Genomic DNA, 17,816 nt, shown 5'->3' with positions numbered 1-17,816 from the left:
GGGGGATGTGACTGGTGACAGCTCAGTTTCACCCCCCTTAGCTACTCAATGTGACCATTTTCAATTTCTTTGCTTCTGACCGACAGCTGAGTAAATGTGGCCGTTCGGAGAGATCCAGGAAAATCACAGCAAATGAAACGGGTGCCTTTCCTGTTGTTGATTTTGGATTCCAGTATCTCTGCCCCATTCAATCACAGAATGTTGTCAGCTCAGCTGGTTAGAAATGACTCATAAATTGAAAGCGCTGAAACCTGTTGATTTAATTAACTGGTTTCATGGTGTTCCAGAACCCCAGTCAAGTACGTCACTAGAGTTAATTATGATGGTGTTTTTGAGCCCTGAAAAATAAATATCAAGCCTAATTATAAGTGCTAACTCTCCAGCCTACCACACCTCCTGTGTGTCTCTCCTCGTGTTCTCTGTCTGTCTGTCTGTCTGTCTGTCTCTCCTCCATTCACGTGCCTCTCACACTCTTTCTTCCTTACTCTTCAGTGTCATTTTGTTTAATTGTGAGTGTCTTCATTTTATTTATATTGATTGAATGGTGTAAAGTAAGTCACAAGACATAAGCAGAGTAGACAAACAGACACACACAATGAGTCAAAATTTGAGATTACAATTACTTAATTGTTGCCTCAAATGTATTTATTTAGAAAAGGACATACTGTATTTGAGGAAATTGTATTTTCATCTATGGTAAATACCTGTTTATAATCCTATATTAGATACACATACAACAGATGCAGATCATGTTCTTATATAGATAGATAGATACTGATATATTTATGTGTGTGTGTGTGTGTGTGTGTCTGCTCTGATGTGTTGTAATGTGTGCAGAGCTGTGTGTTCCTCTCCAGTAAAGCCAGTGGATGTTTTTCGCAGGTCTCAAAAGCACAAAAATCTGCTCCCCCGAGCCGCACGCAAAGCACCATCGGCTCCAAGCAATCCAGTGTGAGTAACCATCCCATTTCACTGCAGCCTGTCTGACCAGCTGCCTCCTCCAAGCTGCCAGCACTCCAGTATCACTGTACTTCTATCTCGGGCACTCTGTAATACATCTCTCTTTCCCTCTGATGGTCATCTCTCTTTCTGTATTTCTGCCATTAATCTCAGTCACACTGTAAGCATTTCTCTGTGCCTCTACCAATCACCTCAGTCAAACTGTAAGCATCTCTCTCCATCTGCTATTAATCTCAGTCACAGTGTAATCACCTCTGCTGTTATTCTCTCTCACGTTGAAAGCCTTTCTCTACCTCTGACGTTGACACTGTAAGCACCTCATCTTATAAAAGGGTGCCATAATACCCATTACCCAGAGAGGGTTATGGGAAAACTGCAGAGGTACTGTGGTAAATGTTTTTTTAAAGATCTCCTGATTAACTGTCTCTACCACTGCCATCGATCTGCTGTCTCACATCATGTCTCGTCGTTTAGCCACACCTACACTGTAAAGGTCGGTTCACACTTCAGTCCAGCAGCCACTGGGAGACGATTGAGCAACACCACCAGCTAGAGCTGAGAAAATCCAGCTCTGGCGACCAGTCTCCCTTGGATAACCTGACAGTCGCATGAGTAGAGAGACTAGAAATCAGCACAAACAACGGTCATGCAATTGAAGTATGAACCAGCCTTAACACTACAGTAACACAAAGGACCTGTGTTTTAAAGCTGGCTAAACTATAGCCAAGGTCTCTTCCTGAAAGAGGTTGGACACTCTTGCTTGTGAACCAGTCTTTCTCACTGTTTACTGTATAGCTAGTTCTTAGTAGTTACTGTATAGTTACTTCTCAGGACACGGTCACTATTGTTGTGTATCAATCAGTTTCTCTTTACACTATCTCTGAAACTAGCAGAGTGCCTTAATACCTTTTGCTCCAGGTAGATGTGTAGTCGTGCACTCTGCAAGGAAATGTTTATACCTTCGGATTTAATGTTAATTGAAGAAACTACAAACATAGGCAGAATTGCCCAAGCTTGTTAAACTGGGTGAGACTGCAGGGATGGAAATAAGACTCGTATTGCATAGCAGTTTCACCCTTTCCAGATTTTAATGTGTACTTGATTAGCCTGTGAATAGGTAACAAGCACAGGTGTGTCATATTAAACTGTTAGTAAAACCAGGGATGAATCAAACTGCTATGAGTTTTATTTCCATCCCTCGACTGACAGGTCCCAGTGATGGGTACTTGGCTAACATACGAGATAAGGCCCCTCAAACATTCAGGAGATATAATTGTCTGTTGTCTGCATTACATTTCATTGGCTCATTTACTTCAAACAATGTCCCGGATTCCATTGGAAACAACCATTTCCCTTCCTTTTTGTCTCAGATTTTACCCTCACAGAGGACTTCTTGTGCATCGCAGACAAAAATATTTGGGCAGTTAAAAAACCACAAACAAAGTGATTTCTATAATTTCTAATTGTTCTATTGAAATATATAAATTAAAAGTAGAGATTCAGCTTTATAATAAAACAACACATTATTACATAAAATGAAAGATAACATGCAAAAACGAATTTCATACTTTGACAAAAGTGTTTGGGCAATCAACATATTTCATATGAAACCCATTTGTTGCTTATTATTGACATTTATCATGATTGAAAACCAACACCTGATGATAATTATAGAATAAATACATAATTATCAAGTGCTGAAAAATAAATTGGAAATTTGTGATTAGAAAAAGCAACAATTGTTAAAACTAAAGAGTACAGCAACAATCTCAAAATGTTTGTGGTACAATTAAACAAAAAAGGAGAAACTACCAGAAAAATAGCAGAAAGACTCGGTTTACCGAAAAGCACTGTGTGGGCTATTATTGATGAACACAAGAGAACAGGAACTACTGTAACTAGCTCCAGGTGTGGAAGACCCGGAAAAATCCTTGGATTACTGCAAAAGATTTGGCACAAGAATTGAGAGAAGATGCTCAAGACATTCATGAGTGAACAATTTAGCGATACCTTAACAAGATGAATGTCCAGAGGCGAAAACCAAGATGCAAACCTTTGTTAAAAACAATACACAAAAGAAAGCGATTTAAGTTTTCCATTGAATACTTGAAGAAGCCTGATGATTTCTTCAACCACATTTTATGATCAGATGAAATTTTTTTTTTTTTTTTTTTTTTTACCAAGAAAGCAACAGTATGTTTGGAAGGAGAGGAGAATTTAAAGAAAAGTTAATCATGCCCAGTGTTAAACACGGCAGAGGTTGTGTGATGATATGGGCTTGTTTTTCTTCCTCAGGCACTGGCAACCTTTGTATTGTAGAAGGATCAATGAATGCTGCAGAATATCAAGATATTTTGCACTCTCATTTGTTACCCAGTGCTAGAAGGCTTATTGGACGGAAGTTTGTATTCCAGCAGGATAATAACCCTAAGCATTCTGCAAAGTCTGCAAAGGAATTTCTGAAAAAAAGGAAGACTACAGTTATACAGTTATGGACTGGCCATTTCAGTCCCTAGACTTCAATCCCATCAAGATGTTGTGGATTGATTTGAAGGCTGCTGTTGCAAAAAGGAAACCAAAGTCGATTTCAGAACTCAAAGCTGTATATGTTGAAGAATGGGCAAAAATATCTCTGGAAGGATGCCAGGAACTGACTTCAAAATATGTAAAAAAAAGCAAAGGGTGGGTACACAAAATATTAATGTAAGGGTGCCCAAATACTTTTGTCAAAGTATGGAATTAGTTTTTGCATGTTATATTTCATTTTATGCATGTTATGTAATAACGTGTTGTTTTATTATAAAGCTGAATCTCTAATTTATATCTTTCAATAGAACAATTAGAAATTATGGAAATCACTTTGTTTGTGATTTTTTTAACTGCCCAAATACTTGTGTGTGTGTGTGTATATATATATATATAATATATATATATATATATAAAATCCCTTTTAACCACATATTCCAGAAAGACATAATACTCTTTCATTGCTCTTAAAACCAGTACACAGTAACCACGCTAACACACACACACGCACACGCGCAGCTTGGCGCAGTGTCACTGTGGTGTTTTGGATTCACGGTCTATAGAGCTGCTCAGTCTGGCAGGGCTGCATACCTGCTGTTCTTACACTGGTGAGCCTGTGATTCACACTGCTCTGCTTTACTGTAAAGCTCTACATTACTGTGCTGTCAGCCAAGTTGCAATCGATTCACAGTAACGCTGAGCAGGTACACATTGGAGAGGGTTCTTTTATAAAAGTCTAGCACAGTGTAATAAGGCACAGTGAAAGCTTGGTAATGAATAGGTAAGCATTATAAAGCCCGGAGATGTATGGGAAGGCATAATAATAATAAGCATTGCAATCCATGATAAAATGCTTAGTAAAACCAGGAGAAAACTGCAAGATTACAGTATTCAACTCTTATAGGAGATCACACTGGTCCCTGTGTGATTGGTGGGAGGAGCTCCAGATTGATGCTTTGTGATTGGCTGGTAGTATTGTTTGTCATGAGAATCCATTATGCATTATTTATAATTTTCACAAATATTTACTTTCATGATTTTATTTTATTAATTCAGTTGAAACAATCTTGTGTGCATTTTTGTTTTATTATTTGAATTAAGAACTGGTGTTGTTATTGATGACAGTGTGTTTATTGTGTTCCATTAGAATTGTTTTCAAGTTTGTTATCTGAGCTTTCCCTAGAGATTGTGTGTGCGAATTTGAAAAATATTTGTCTGTGTTAAAGTGCTTAGACAATGAGTTCAAGAGCTGCTGTTCAGGTCTAGTTGCCTGCCATAGACATGTGTAATGTAGGCTAGATCAGTGTCTTTATTAGTAAGCACCAGCACCATCTAGTGCACATCAGCGTATTGCCAGCAGACCTCAAGGGAGCTTGTTTTCAAAGTTGCAGATCACTGGATGGTGCAAGCTCTTACTTTTATAAAGACACTTCGTCTTACATATATGACTAGAACTGAAGAGCAGCTTGAGTGCATGCAAGAGTGAATGCGTGTGTGTGAGAGTGCGAGCCTGACAAGTGGTGTGGTATTTCTGTTTTATTATTTGAATTAAGAACTGGTGTTGTAGGTCACATTGTCTTGTGTGGATAGGTTGGTGATGTGTAGCCACAGTTTTGCATATTATACCTCAGCTCTCTCTTTCTTACACACGCAGGTGCAAATTCTCAACAAGAAAGTGGACTTGAGCAAAGTCATGTCGAAATGTGGTTCCAAGACGAATATCAATCACAAGCCAGGTACTGCAGCGTCTCTCTGTATGTCTGTGTGTTACATCAATCACAAGCCAGGTACTGCAGCATCTCTCTGTGTGTCTGTGTGTTACATCAATCACAAGCCAGGTACTGCAGCATCTCTCTGTATGTCTGTGTGTTACATCAATGACAAGCCAGGTACTGCAGCGTCTCTCTGTATGTCTGTGTCTCTTCTGTTTCATGTGCTGTTACTCTGTTGTCAATGGCGTTTAACCAATACACATGACCAACAGAAACAAATTAAAAAATAAAGAACACATTAGGAGCTACAACCAAAACAAGAACATGTCTCTGCTACATCGATGTCAGTTTATTATTTAAATTCCTTTAGAGATATGAAAACGCTGAGCTTCAGATCATCCTGAAGTTTATTTCAGGAGAAAAAAAACGGAATGCCTTTTTTTCCCCCAAATTCCTTACATAACTTTAGGGACTATAAAACTTCAGCTGAGGTGCTGTGTGCTATGTCTGTTTCAGGTGGTGGTGAAGTGAAGATCGAGAGCCACAAGACGAACTTAAAAGACAAGACCCAGTCGAAAATAGGCTCCATGGACAACGTGGGGCATGAGCCAGGCGGTGGGAATGTGAAGGTGAGGTTCAGCCCTGTACTGGAAGTAGGCTTGCTGCTTTTCAATGTTTAATACCTTAATAAATCACTCACCTTTTAGAGTACTTGACTGGGGTTCTTCATTGGAACACCATTCATTATACAACAGGCTTCACCACTTTCAGTTTGAGTCGGTTCTGACCAGCTGAGCTGACGACCCGCTGTGATTGAATGGGGCCGAGCTATTCAAAGTCAACAACAGGAAAGCGTTGGGTATGACTGACACCAGTTTAATTTGCTGTCATTTTCCTCAGCTTGGATATCTCCGCAATTGGTTAGCTGCTGGTCAGACGCAAAGAATACATTTGAAAATAATTGAATTGAGTAGCAGAGCTCCTGCAACCATGATGTTTCAATAAAAACCAGATCAAAAATAAATATGTTCCTTTAAAAGGTGAGTGATTTATTACAGTATTTTGAAAGCCCATGGGAAAAAAAGAAACCTTGAGAAGCAGCAAGCCTAAGCAAGTTGTGTGTGGGGGTGTTTCTTTTGATTGTGATTGGTTAATTTCTCACATGTCACAAAATGACTGCATTCCTAAAGATCCAAGTCAAATGAACTGGTCTCAGTAGGTGCAAGAGAAGAGTTTCAGTGGAAATGCACACTGATAGATAGTCAGATCCAAGACTAACTTGATTGTTGAAACCTGTACATTCATTGACAGATAGACGATGAACAGGATAAAGAGGATCGCTGCTCAGCACTCCCATCAGTCACTCATGCAACCAGCGAATTATAAATAAGAACCTAAGAAAAGTTTGTCCTATTAAAGTAATTGTAGCCAACACAATGGCTATTAAGATGTCTCCGCCATGCACATTTATTCATGTGCAGTTTTCCAAGAAACACACGTTATAGCAAACATGTATTTTCATTTCAAAACATGGTATCTGGTACAACAAGGTTAAAGAAAACTCTGTTTACAAGCCTGGATCTTTTCACCTGGACAGTGAAATTGTCCCCACCCCTTCACTGTTTTCTTTCCTGTTAATAGCCAATCATCTGCTTCCCGTATTGACTGACAAGCTTTGAGCCAGTAACATGCTTTGACCCAGAAGACACTGCTGAGGTGAAATGACCCAGGGAATACAAGTGCAGATAACAGATAACCTAAGAATAAGGCATAGAAACTGAGATTGTCCTTTAACTTAAAGTAGTACAAGATACCATATGTTAAAATGAAATGACATGAGTGCTGTAACATTGGAGATGTATGTAGCTAATGCATCTGCAAAATGGTGAAGATTTATGGAATTATTTTGTTAGCTACAATCACTTTAAGGTTCATCCCATCCTAGCAAACCAACTGCGCCTCAGTATTTTAGCCCTTTCCATTCTACCTTTTAGTGATCTCCAGAGTTTACGCTAATAAATTGGACTTGAAGCAATAAGCATGGTATACAGTAGTTACACAAAGTCCTTGGGGATTCTGAACCAAGACTAGCCTGAATGCAAGGCTTGTGACTATGAACCTTGATGAGCTTAAATCTTTTTAAAAAATAAGTTTGAATGATCTGATGAAAACCAGAGATAACAACAAGAGGTTTAGGTTCAAATAAGCCTGGGCATTATGAAACAGTTAAACAAGCCTGGAAAGGTTTCCTGCACAGAAAACTCCTTTTTAATTCTTTTTGGAAACTGCTTCAGCATGTTCAATATTTTTTTAGCATCAGACATTGTATTGCATCTGTCTGTAGTATGACTCTTTAGCAAAAAGGTTATACATTTATATGTATCTGTAACTATGATCTAATATACTGCTAGTCATTGTTTTATAATATTTAAATGTTTTATTCCAATAACGCAAATGCATTTATTTACTTATTTATGTATTTGTTTATTTTTATGAATTCTCTAAATGCATTGATTTGTCTTTATTTGTATACATTGTGTAGATTATTTTAATTCCCGGTCATGTTAATTTGGTGTTGAGCGATTAGCATCAGCGAAGGAAATTAGACTGTAGGAATGTGCAGGTGCAGGGTTGGTTTAGAGGTGTGATGTCATCTCTCCCCCTCGGTCTATGACAACCCGTCAGCTCTGTCACATGTTCACAGTCACTGTACTCTCCCTTCAATCACTACGAACACACACACCAAGCTCACCAGCATAAAGCTCACCAGCATGAGGCTGAATTTTAGTTGTATACTCCAAAGAGTAAATTACTCCCATTTTTTCAAGATGAGAAAACCCCTTTCTAGAAATAAACAGAGTAAGTATTTCATTTAAAGCAGCTGCTGCTAATACATTCCAGTGAGGGTTGCTTCATGGGTTGTTTATATCTCAGTTTGTAACTTGTGTAATGGGAGGGGCTGGGCATGAACTAGCCACCCCTCACACTGCAAGCGAACATTTAACCACTATACAGAAGATCCAGTCTGCATTCGTGGTTATATAACTTTTAACCTCACCTCGCCAACAGGGGACAAAAACCGTAACGCCGGTGTATCACACAACACAATTTTTCTTTTCTTTTCTTTTTTAAACCTTTTTCAAAAGTGGAGTCATTTTCACTTTGGAGTAACAAAGCTATGAAAATTTCCACTTCTGTGTTGCACCGCCTCTTACTTCATCGTTTCTCAACTCATTTTCAGGTCTGACACTCCACACAAAGCCTCGCCCGGTTCATTTTGCTCTTGTGCTACTGTTCTCATCAGTCAAGACCCTTTAAAATGATTGTAGCTAACAAAATAAATCCACAAACTCTCCATGACGTTTCATTTTAAAACATGATATCTGGTAGGTTAAATAAATACCTGTTTGTAGGCCATGCTTTTAGTTAGCTCAGCCATTTCACCTAGAGGGTGAAATTGTTGGCACTCCTTCAACACCTTTCTTCCTGCCATTAACCAACCAGCTGCTTCCCCTATTGACTGACATGCTTTCAGCCAGTAACTGCTGAGGTGGAATGACCTAGGAAGTGCAAGTGCAACATATTTCTTGAGAGAAAGGCATGGAAACAGAGCATGAAAATCTATGTTTGCAATAACGTGTTTATTGAAGAACTGCATGTTTAAAACCTATATAGTGAAAGGAAGCGAGTGACAGGTAAGAATTTATTGTTCATTTGTGAAATTATTTTGTTGGCTACATGCACTTCTTCACCTTTTTGCCTTGCCCAACCCATTCCAACACTCAGGGTTCAAACATTAGGGAAAGAGCTGGCTGGCTCCGTCTTCATGAAGCAACCCTCACTGGAATGTATTAGCAGCAGCTACTTTGACATTCTGAGTATGAGATCTACACTCTCAGCAATGACAAAACAGTTTAAACTTGTAATCCACAGCACAGTCTATTTTCAGTTGGTCTGTTTAATGGCTATGTTTATACGTATTCCAGTTGAGAGGGTATTTCAACTCGAATACCGGCCTGACCAAGACACCAAACACTTAGAAACACACAGCAAGAGTACCTTCAAAGAATTAAAAGAACATTTTAAAAAATCAATGACAAACATTTCAACGACAAATTTTTCTCAGTGTCTTCAATTGAACCCTCTTGTATGTTTTACCCACCTTTAAATGTTTACCACAGTAAATTTGCATTGTACATTTTTTACATACCATGCATCTACCATAAAATGACCATTACATTTGCTTTACTGTACCTCTCTGGGCTTTACAGTGCTTTCACTGTGCTTTATTGCACTTTTGTATTCTTTTACTATGGTACATTTTTATAATGGCATCCATCCACCTATCCACCCTCCATCCCATTCACATCCACCTATTGACACCCCACTTGTCCCCCTGTTGTGTATTCTAGGCTGAGGGGGAGAAGGAGGCAGCTGAGGGAGTGGCTCCCCCTAGTGGAGCTCTGACTGTAGCGCCAGCAGGGAGCGAGCCGCGGGAGAATGGAGTAAAAGAGACTCCTGCCTGCACCGGGGAGATAACAGAGAGAAAGGGTCTGGACCCCCACATCCCCAAGACAAGTAAGTGAGACCTGCCTATCTCCCCCACCTGCTTCGGGATCTAGAGTTACTGACCTGAGGGGGGCACTGTAGTACAGGCCAGGGTTAGAGTCACAGTGCTTGAGCTCCGTGGAGATGGGATGTAAAAGACTGTTGTGTTGAACTGTGAGAGCAGGGCATCTCGGACGAGATCAGTTCAGACTGCCGATTACCATTTGAGCTGCTCATAAGCTTTTCCTGGTTTTACTTGGAGTTTAATAAGACAAACCTGAACTTGTTACCTATACACTGTGGCTAATCAAGCTTGTAGTAGAACCTGGAATAGGTGAAACTGCTATGAAATAGGAGTCTTATTTCCATCCCAGTAATCATCCCTGCTTCCATGTTGCTGAGCTAGACTGAACTAGACTGAAGGAGCTGGAGAAGGGCGGGGTCCACTAGTTATCCCAGGTGAGGATTGAATCAGATCCCAAAGAAAATATACTAGTCCAGTCCAGTCCAGAGCCAATCAAGTTCAGATGGGCTAATGAGGGATGCACTATTCTCAAACACCAGGGTCTCCCTCTTCATCCGTTCATTCATTCATTCATTCATTCATTCATTCATTCATTCATTCATGTATAATTTATTTTACAATTTGTTTACTTTGATAATTAACCTTCATGCACTTATTCTGATTTAGTCCATTGTTTGATTACTATAATTTTTTTAATTTTTTTATAACATCCATGACCATTAATCCTCAAAACAGTATTAACTTTTATTTTTCAGGCATCTAACCCTGCTATATGGTATCACCGTGCCCTTTCCAACCCCCCCCCCCCCGCTCCCTCTCGAACTCTCTCACTCCCATCTCTTCCTCCCTCCCTCCTCTGCCCCCTGCTCTTCCTCCCACTACAGATTGAGTCTCACAAGCTGACGTTTCGCAAGAACACCCGGGCTCGCACGGACCACCGAGCCAAACTCATCTACAAATCCCACTCCCGAGCAGCTACGCCACCTCCCCCTTGCCATCACACAGCGCCTCTCTCAGCGAGTCTCTAGGCTCCGCCCGCAGCGCCCGCTCCCCGCCATCCCAGCATGCATGCTGGCACAGGAAGTCATCGCAGCGCTGGACTGACGGGGGGCTGTGACTCTGCCTCCCTCTCTTCTTATACTCTTTTAGCGTGGTATTCTTTTCTTTTATCTATCTCTCTCTTTCTCTCTTTAAGTTTTTTTTTTTTATTGTAAATAGTCCGGGAGGTTTTGAGGTGGTTTATGTGTAGGTGCACCTGCGGTTAAACACCCTGGCTGGCTGTCTCTCGCTTTGTCTCCTGTTAAATCAATTAAATTAATAATTGGATTTAAGGAGTCATTGGATTAATACTTGGGATTTCTCCCCCCCAGGAACAGACCATGTTTGATCAATTTAGAAATACACATAGAAAGGAACTTAATAAATTCAATGACAGGAGTTGGACAAGCCTTTCTCGGTGTCCATGACATTAGTATTTCTGAACTTGTTGAGTGAAAAATAGTTGTGGAGGAACATCTTATAACCAACCCAATACAAACATGCTAGTATAGACACTACATTCACCAGCATGTTGAGCATCCCAGACGCACGCGAATCCAGGATTAGTTTAGACAGCAACTGTTGTCTTCTTGATTTCTGCTTGCTCATGTCACTGTGTGGCTGTGTGGTCCAGTGGTTAAAGAAACGGCCTTATAACCAGGAGGTCCCTGGTTCAAATCCCACCTCAGCCACTGACTCATTGTGTGACCGTGAGCAAGTCTCTTAACCTCCTTGTGCTCCGTCTTTCGGGTGAGACGTAATTGTAAGTGACTCTGCAGCTGATACATAGTTCACACACCCTAGTCTCTGTAAGTCGCCTTGGATAAAGGTGCCTGCTAAATAAACAAATAATAATAATAATAATGATGAGTATCCCTACAGAAAAGGGCTGGTTGATCGCAGCACAAACTCTGCATGTGCACTTGGGGATGTCACTGCGGATATTGAATGTATGATTTCTGTGATTTAAATGGAGAGAGCGCATCATTCCTTATTTATTATGTTATTTCGAAACTTTGTTTGACCTCCTAACTCTTAAAGGATTGGCTGCAGGGTTACCCTTATAAGCACAGTGACAGCATGGTTAAACATAGGTAGGCTTTGTTGAAGCACAGAGAGGTGTGGTAAAGCCTATTAAAAAAACATGGCAAAGCATGGTAAACTAACCCTTATAAAAGTTTCCCATAGTAAAAGCATAGCAAAGTGTAATAAAGCACAGTGAAAGCATGATAATGCATAGGTAGTAAAGGTATGGTAAAGAAAACATGATACATGATGGTAAATGCATAGCAGAGCCTGAGAAAGGCATGGGATAATGACCATGGTAATCTTTTATAAAGGCAGTAACAGTGAGATGTATGTGTTTTTTTTTCTTGTTTTGAAGTGGAATGAGCCAGTGTGTTTAAAAGCAGAACCACTAAACCCAGACAACTCTCCCTCTGATCTCTCCCTCTCTGTCACTCCTCCACTCTGTGATCCTGATCCATGACATCTAGGAGATTTACTGTTTGAACTGTAGACTTTTAAAAATCTTTGTTTTGTGGTGAAGTGTTTGAATATATTACTGTATAATGAATAACTGTGCAATGTTTTAGTTTGTTTTTTTCTTTTTCTTTTCCTCTTAAAAAGCAATATGGCGTTCTTGTTGTTAATCTGAGCTTGTGACAGACCGAGTGATGTGGAAAGTGAGAGCGTGGGCTGTTTTTTGAGTGGATTTTCCTCCTCGGAGGGGAAGAATTTCAGAAGCCGTTTTTAAGGCAAGGGAAGGCTTTCACATTGAAGGTCTCTAGAGATTGAGGAAAGGGATCTAGGAGTCACTTCATACAGAAAGTGCTATTGAACAAGGGAATTTAGGAAGAACATTCTTGACTCCAGCTACTTTCACCCTCCATGTCATTATTGTATTCCCCCTTAAATATATTGTTCATCGTTGCTGAAGCGTTCTTTAATGTAACACCAGTTTGGACTGCCCCAGTCACCTGTCACTGGAGTTTACCCTTCCCAGCGACGACACCTTTTAACCCTCATAAGGTAACCTGGGGTGCATTCGGACCCCACAGTGCTTTAGTATCAGTTATTATGCAGATCTATTGACTTGATATTTTTTTTCCTTTTAAGTAGTTGTCAGGCACCCATCCTGTTACAGTATGCAAAGGATAATTCTAGTCCAGGTAGCCTGGTTGAATTTCCCAAATTGTTTTGGGGTTGGGGTCTGCATGGACTCCAGACGTAGTGTACCGGCAGGCCTGACCTTCTCGCGTGAATATCTTAGGCACCGTAATAGCTTTCTGGCTTGTTTGAAAGTACAGAATTAGAGCTTTCCAATGATGTATCGTATGTCCTGAACACGTGTTCCTAAGCGAAACTACAGCAAACTGAAAATAAGGTCCTAAGTTTTGTTTGTTGCCTATTACTCGGTCGCTTCAACAGATAGCGTTCCGGTTTCAACGTCATTTAAAAGAGCAGGCTTTGCGCTTTCCATTGATGTCAGACATGCCCTTATGCGTACTTTCTACCACCCCCTCATTCAGAGCTCCAGTGCCGTGACACACAGCAAATCGGTAGGTGTGTTCAAGTGCCTGTAACTGGAAAATGGAAAGAGGCAGGAACACAGCCAAATGAAAGAGGAGACTTTGGGCTTTCCAGTGATATCTCATGTGCCGTGACATGTTCTTAGAATAAACTACAGCGTCCAGAATACAGTGGTGCCTTCACTTGCTAGGAGACAGCTGGGTGCATTGGGCGTCTTATCCATTTTGCATAGCATAAACAACACATTATAGCCAACAATGGCTAGAAGTAAAGGAAAAGCAAAATAAGTGTTCATATACACATTTTCATTTACTCCAATTGTTAGTTATATGTTGTTGTAGTGCTGGGGATACCAGGAAAGTCCGTTTTCTGACGTGTCCTTATGAGGGTTAGACTGACTTAGCATCCCTGCCCATCACTGTGCTTGTACCATTCATGAGATATTTTCAATCATGAAAGTCACATAGAGTATTTCAACTGCATATATATATATATATATATATATATATATATATATATATATATATATATATATATATATATATATATATATCACAGCAGCATTCTTAGAAGAGTGGCAGGATGACCGAAAAAGGAAACTGGTTATGATTGGAGACAAGAATGTGCTTTGGTTAAATGGTAAGCTGGTGTAGTTAGAAACCGGGTCTAGCTGAATGTACAGTAAGTAATCTTGCAAAAACTCCTTGTAACATTTGTCTTCCCAGGACTAAATGTCCCCCTTTATTTAGCCCAGCCCTGGTTTGTTCGGAGGCTGTGTGTGTAGCTGACATGGGTAACGGCATGGGAGCAAGCGACTGGGGGTCTGTAGAACAGAAAGAGTTTGATTATGGTCCCAACAATGCAAGACAAGTCCAGTAAGAGTTGGAGAGACTTTAAACACAAGTACTAATGGATCGAGATGCTATAACACTGAAATCCCTGAAAACGAGGCTGGTTGCTTTTCAGCGTTTATCTGTGAGATCCTCACACAATATGATAATAAACCACACACCGGTTAGAGTAACATATTTGACTGGGATTCTTCATTGGAACACTGTTAATTATGCAACAGGTTTCACCACTTTCAGGTTGTGAGTTGTTTCTGAACAGCTGAGCTGTGATTGAGTGAAGTGATACCATATCCTAGTTTGCTGGTCAGGAGCGAAGAATACATTGAAAACCGCATTAAGTTGCAAAGCCTCTGCAACCCATTGGTTTCATGATATTTCAGGAAAGAACCAGAGTTATTTTACCCTGAGACAGCTCAAAAACAAGGCGATTTATTACAGTATTTTATCAGCCCCTGAAAAATAGCAAGCTAGTTTGAACTATTTTAATGATTTGGTGGAACTCATGAAGTTGTTCTGACCATTTTATTTATTGCATGTGGACCATGATCTTTGCGAATCGTTGCAAATCCTGAGATTTCACCACCCCCTAGCTGCGGGGAGGATTAACAAACCCACAGAATTGTGTCATAAAAGGTTTTTTACTTCCTGTATCATGGAGCAGGAACGGGCAGATAGGCCAAACTGTCTGCCCCTTAATGTGAAAGGCATTTGAAAAGGGAGGCTGCTTTAAACAGGATCAGGCTTTGAACATGCATGCATTCTAGCAAGGTGCGGTCTGTTATTTGAGAAGTTCTTGTTTTAAAAGTTCAACGCCATTGAAATCTGCTTAATGCGCTGAAGGACACAGCAGTGCGCTGAGAATTCTCTGTTTACTTTTAAATAATGCGAGTTCTAACAGGGATCAAAATTAACTGGGCGAGGGAGTGGTCTTCAGAGAACAGGCAGGACTGCACACACTCCGTCTCTCTCTGTCCTCCCTCTCTACAATTCTAAGAGCACACAAGTTGTATTGACACGTGTCCACCACACGAGGGCACACTGCACTTGTTTTTTTATATTTATATATATATAAAAAAAATTGCCTGATTTCAAATAAAAAGTCATTTTTAAAAAAGTCCACAAAATCTGTCTTTCACTGTGTTAAAACAAATGCTAATAATTTAATTATTAAATAACTAAACCAATAGTGCTTAATCTTTTTTTTTTTTTGAGGAGGGGGGGTGGGTATGTTAAAGGAACGGCTAGAATGTTGGCATTTTTTTTGTATCATGTTTGGTGACCTGCTTTCCCTTGAACACCCACAAGAATTTAGCCTAGCCCTAAACTGGGATCTGAGCTCCTGTTTAGATTTTTTTTTAAATAATATAAAAGAGAATAGGTGCTCATAAGAAAATCAAAAGCATGCATTGCCTGTGTAAAAAGAATACTCGTTAAAATAAATACATTCATCAATATAAACCGATAGGAAGATAGTAAGGGTTTGAACCCATGTGACTTGGGGTTTACACATTAGTCACGTTACCACTGTACCCACATCACATTTAAATTGGGGCAGAAGAATTTGGAAATGACATGCAACATTGTTAAATAATAAATATTGAACCCGTTTCTCTTGCCATGTGAAACAGTATTGTAGCACAGTACACAAGACCAGTGGAAATACAAAGCATATTGTAGTACATCTGCCACAAAAATGACATGTGGGACATCGGGACTGTCTTGTTTTTCTAAATTGGGTACCATCTCTTCAATAATTTTGATACATGTGCAAAGATGAATAGAAGGAACGGGATGTGTCTGAAGTTATGAAAATGCAAAGGTTATAAAATGAATTGAAATAACTGGGACTTTGAAACATTTTAAACTACAAAAAATGCAATAATGTTTTTGTTTTCCAAGACGAAGTTAGATCAAAGACGTTATTTCGAGTGACGATGATGAAAAGTTTGTGTGTGTGTGTGTGTGTGTGTATATATATATATATATATATATATATATATATATATATATATATATATATATATATATATATATAAATTCATTCTATATATTCTGGTCCTATACTAGAATGAATGTCTTATGAACTGGTGTTAGTTCTCTGGTGATGAGTGACTGTGTTAGCAGAGTTTTTAGGTTAGTTTCTACTGCTGCTTTCCACACTCATCTTTGCTGTGTCTTCAAAGGACACACACACACACACACACACACACACACATGTATAGGTAATGGACACAAAAAATGGAAACACCAATGTAAAGTCATTTAATAGGGTGTTGGGCCACTATGGTATCCTGCTCTGTGGAGTTCTCGGCGGACCGTTTTTGATGAAACTGGCTGCTCTCGCCCCAGGTTGAAATTTTGCCTTGCACTTCGAATGAATGCACGGGTATCATGATCCTGGAGTATGTGCTTCTGCCCACTGTTGCCCTTTGCTGATGATGTCTTTCCCTCGAAGTTCCATACCAACATCACCTTAGAATCGTTGCTCGTGAAACATCAGCAAGTTGAGCTGTCTTGGGCACTGACGCTCCTGCCAAGCGCACCCCAACAATCACCCCTCTTTCTAAGTCACTGAGGTCTCCTAGGCAACCAGGCCTGTCCAGCATTTTTATACATGACCCTCAGCATGCTGGGATGTTTTTTGCTTAATTAAGGCATGAGCCACACCTGTGTGGAAGCCCTTGCTTTCAATATACTTGGTGTCCCACATTTACCCAGGTGTTTCCATTTTTTTGTCCACTACCTGTGTGTGTGTGTGTGTATCTATATCTATATATATATATATATATATATATATAATCTCTACATTAAATGGTTGTTGAGTACAACTACTGCCTGCTTTACACACCTTTATTTTATTTTAAGTTTCCGTTATAGGGTTGGAGAGAAAAAAATGTTAAATAATAGACTTAAAAGCACACACACATTATATATATATATATATATATATATATATATATATATATATATATATATATATATATATATATATAAATATAAATATACACAGATTGATCTTCTCACAGTGCTTGTGAATGGATTACAGGAGACCTGTCAGCACACACACCCCCTCCGAACAATCACACACACAGCCTCTGAACTGCTTGGGGAATGTCAGTAACAAGTGCGGTGATCAACAGTCTCTGCTTGTGTATTTGTGATGTCAGTCTCCAGCGATGCAGTTGAGAGATATCTTGTCCTGCTTCCTAGTAGAGCATAGGATGTGTAAAAAATGTATTAGAATAAAATAACACACAAAAGGCATGCATAAGTATATGCTTTCTTTTAAATAAACTCCTGTCATTTGCAGGTTTTTATTTTATTTTTTGGTTTATTTGGTTTGAAGGAAGTGTTTATTGTGGTACATGTTAACTAGTTACTAATAAACCTAAATAAAGAAGAAATATGAGAAATATTGTATGTGATGTCCAAGATTTTTGATTATTCAGCACTTACCCTCACTAATCAATGCCTCGACACACTTAGTGCAATCTAGTCTGTTTCCACTGCCCAGTGCTGCAATTCTCAGGTGTATGCTGAGTTCTTGTGGAGCACCAAGTTCTTGAGACAAGTAATCGTTTTGGCTGGCTCAAATGACTTTTATTAGTTATATGTGGCTAGGAT

At 39.6% G+C, this 17,816-nt stretch overlaps 1 protein-coding gene across 11 annotated transcripts in view; it reads left to right on the top strand.

The window, feature by feature from the left end:
- Window positions 1-17,610, top strand: part of LOC117394408 (microtubule-associated protein 4-like) — a 141,135-nt gene extending 123,525 nt beyond the window's left edge. For 6 of the 11 annotated variants that reach the window (XR_009320399.1, XR_009320396.1, XR_009320393.1 and 3 more), the window contains 6 exons: window positions 883-951; window positions 5,141-5,222; window positions 5,715-5,827; window positions 9,611-9,776; window positions 10,121-10,205; window positions 10,656-17,610. Coding sequence is in view for 2 of the 11 variants with exons in the window: in XM_059018371.1 (XP_058874354.1) it covers window positions 883-951; window positions 5,141-5,222; window positions 5,715-5,827; window positions 9,611-9,776; window positions 10,527-10,534 (438 nt within the window). In the remaining 9 variants the exon portion in view is untranslated. Of the gene's footprint in view, window positions 1-882; window positions 952-5,140; window positions 5,223-5,714; window positions 5,828-9,610; window positions 9,777-10,120; window positions 10,206-10,526 lie in introns of all 11 variants that reach the window. The other 5 variants (XR_009320398.1, XR_009320395.1, XR_009320391.1 and 2 more) reach the window with 4 other exon arrangements.
- Window positions 17,611-17,816: the final 206 nt, after the last annotated feature.

This window comes from Acipenser ruthenus, chromosome 3 (assembly GCF_902713425.1).
Source record: "Acipenser ruthenus chromosome 3, fAciRut3.2 maternal haplotype, whole genome shotgun sequence".
Classification (NCBI taxonomy): Eukaryota; Metazoa; Chordata; class Actinopteri; order Acipenseriformes; family Acipenseridae; genus Acipenser; species Acipenser ruthenus.
This window is presented reverse-complemented; position numbering and strand designations above follow the sequence as displayed.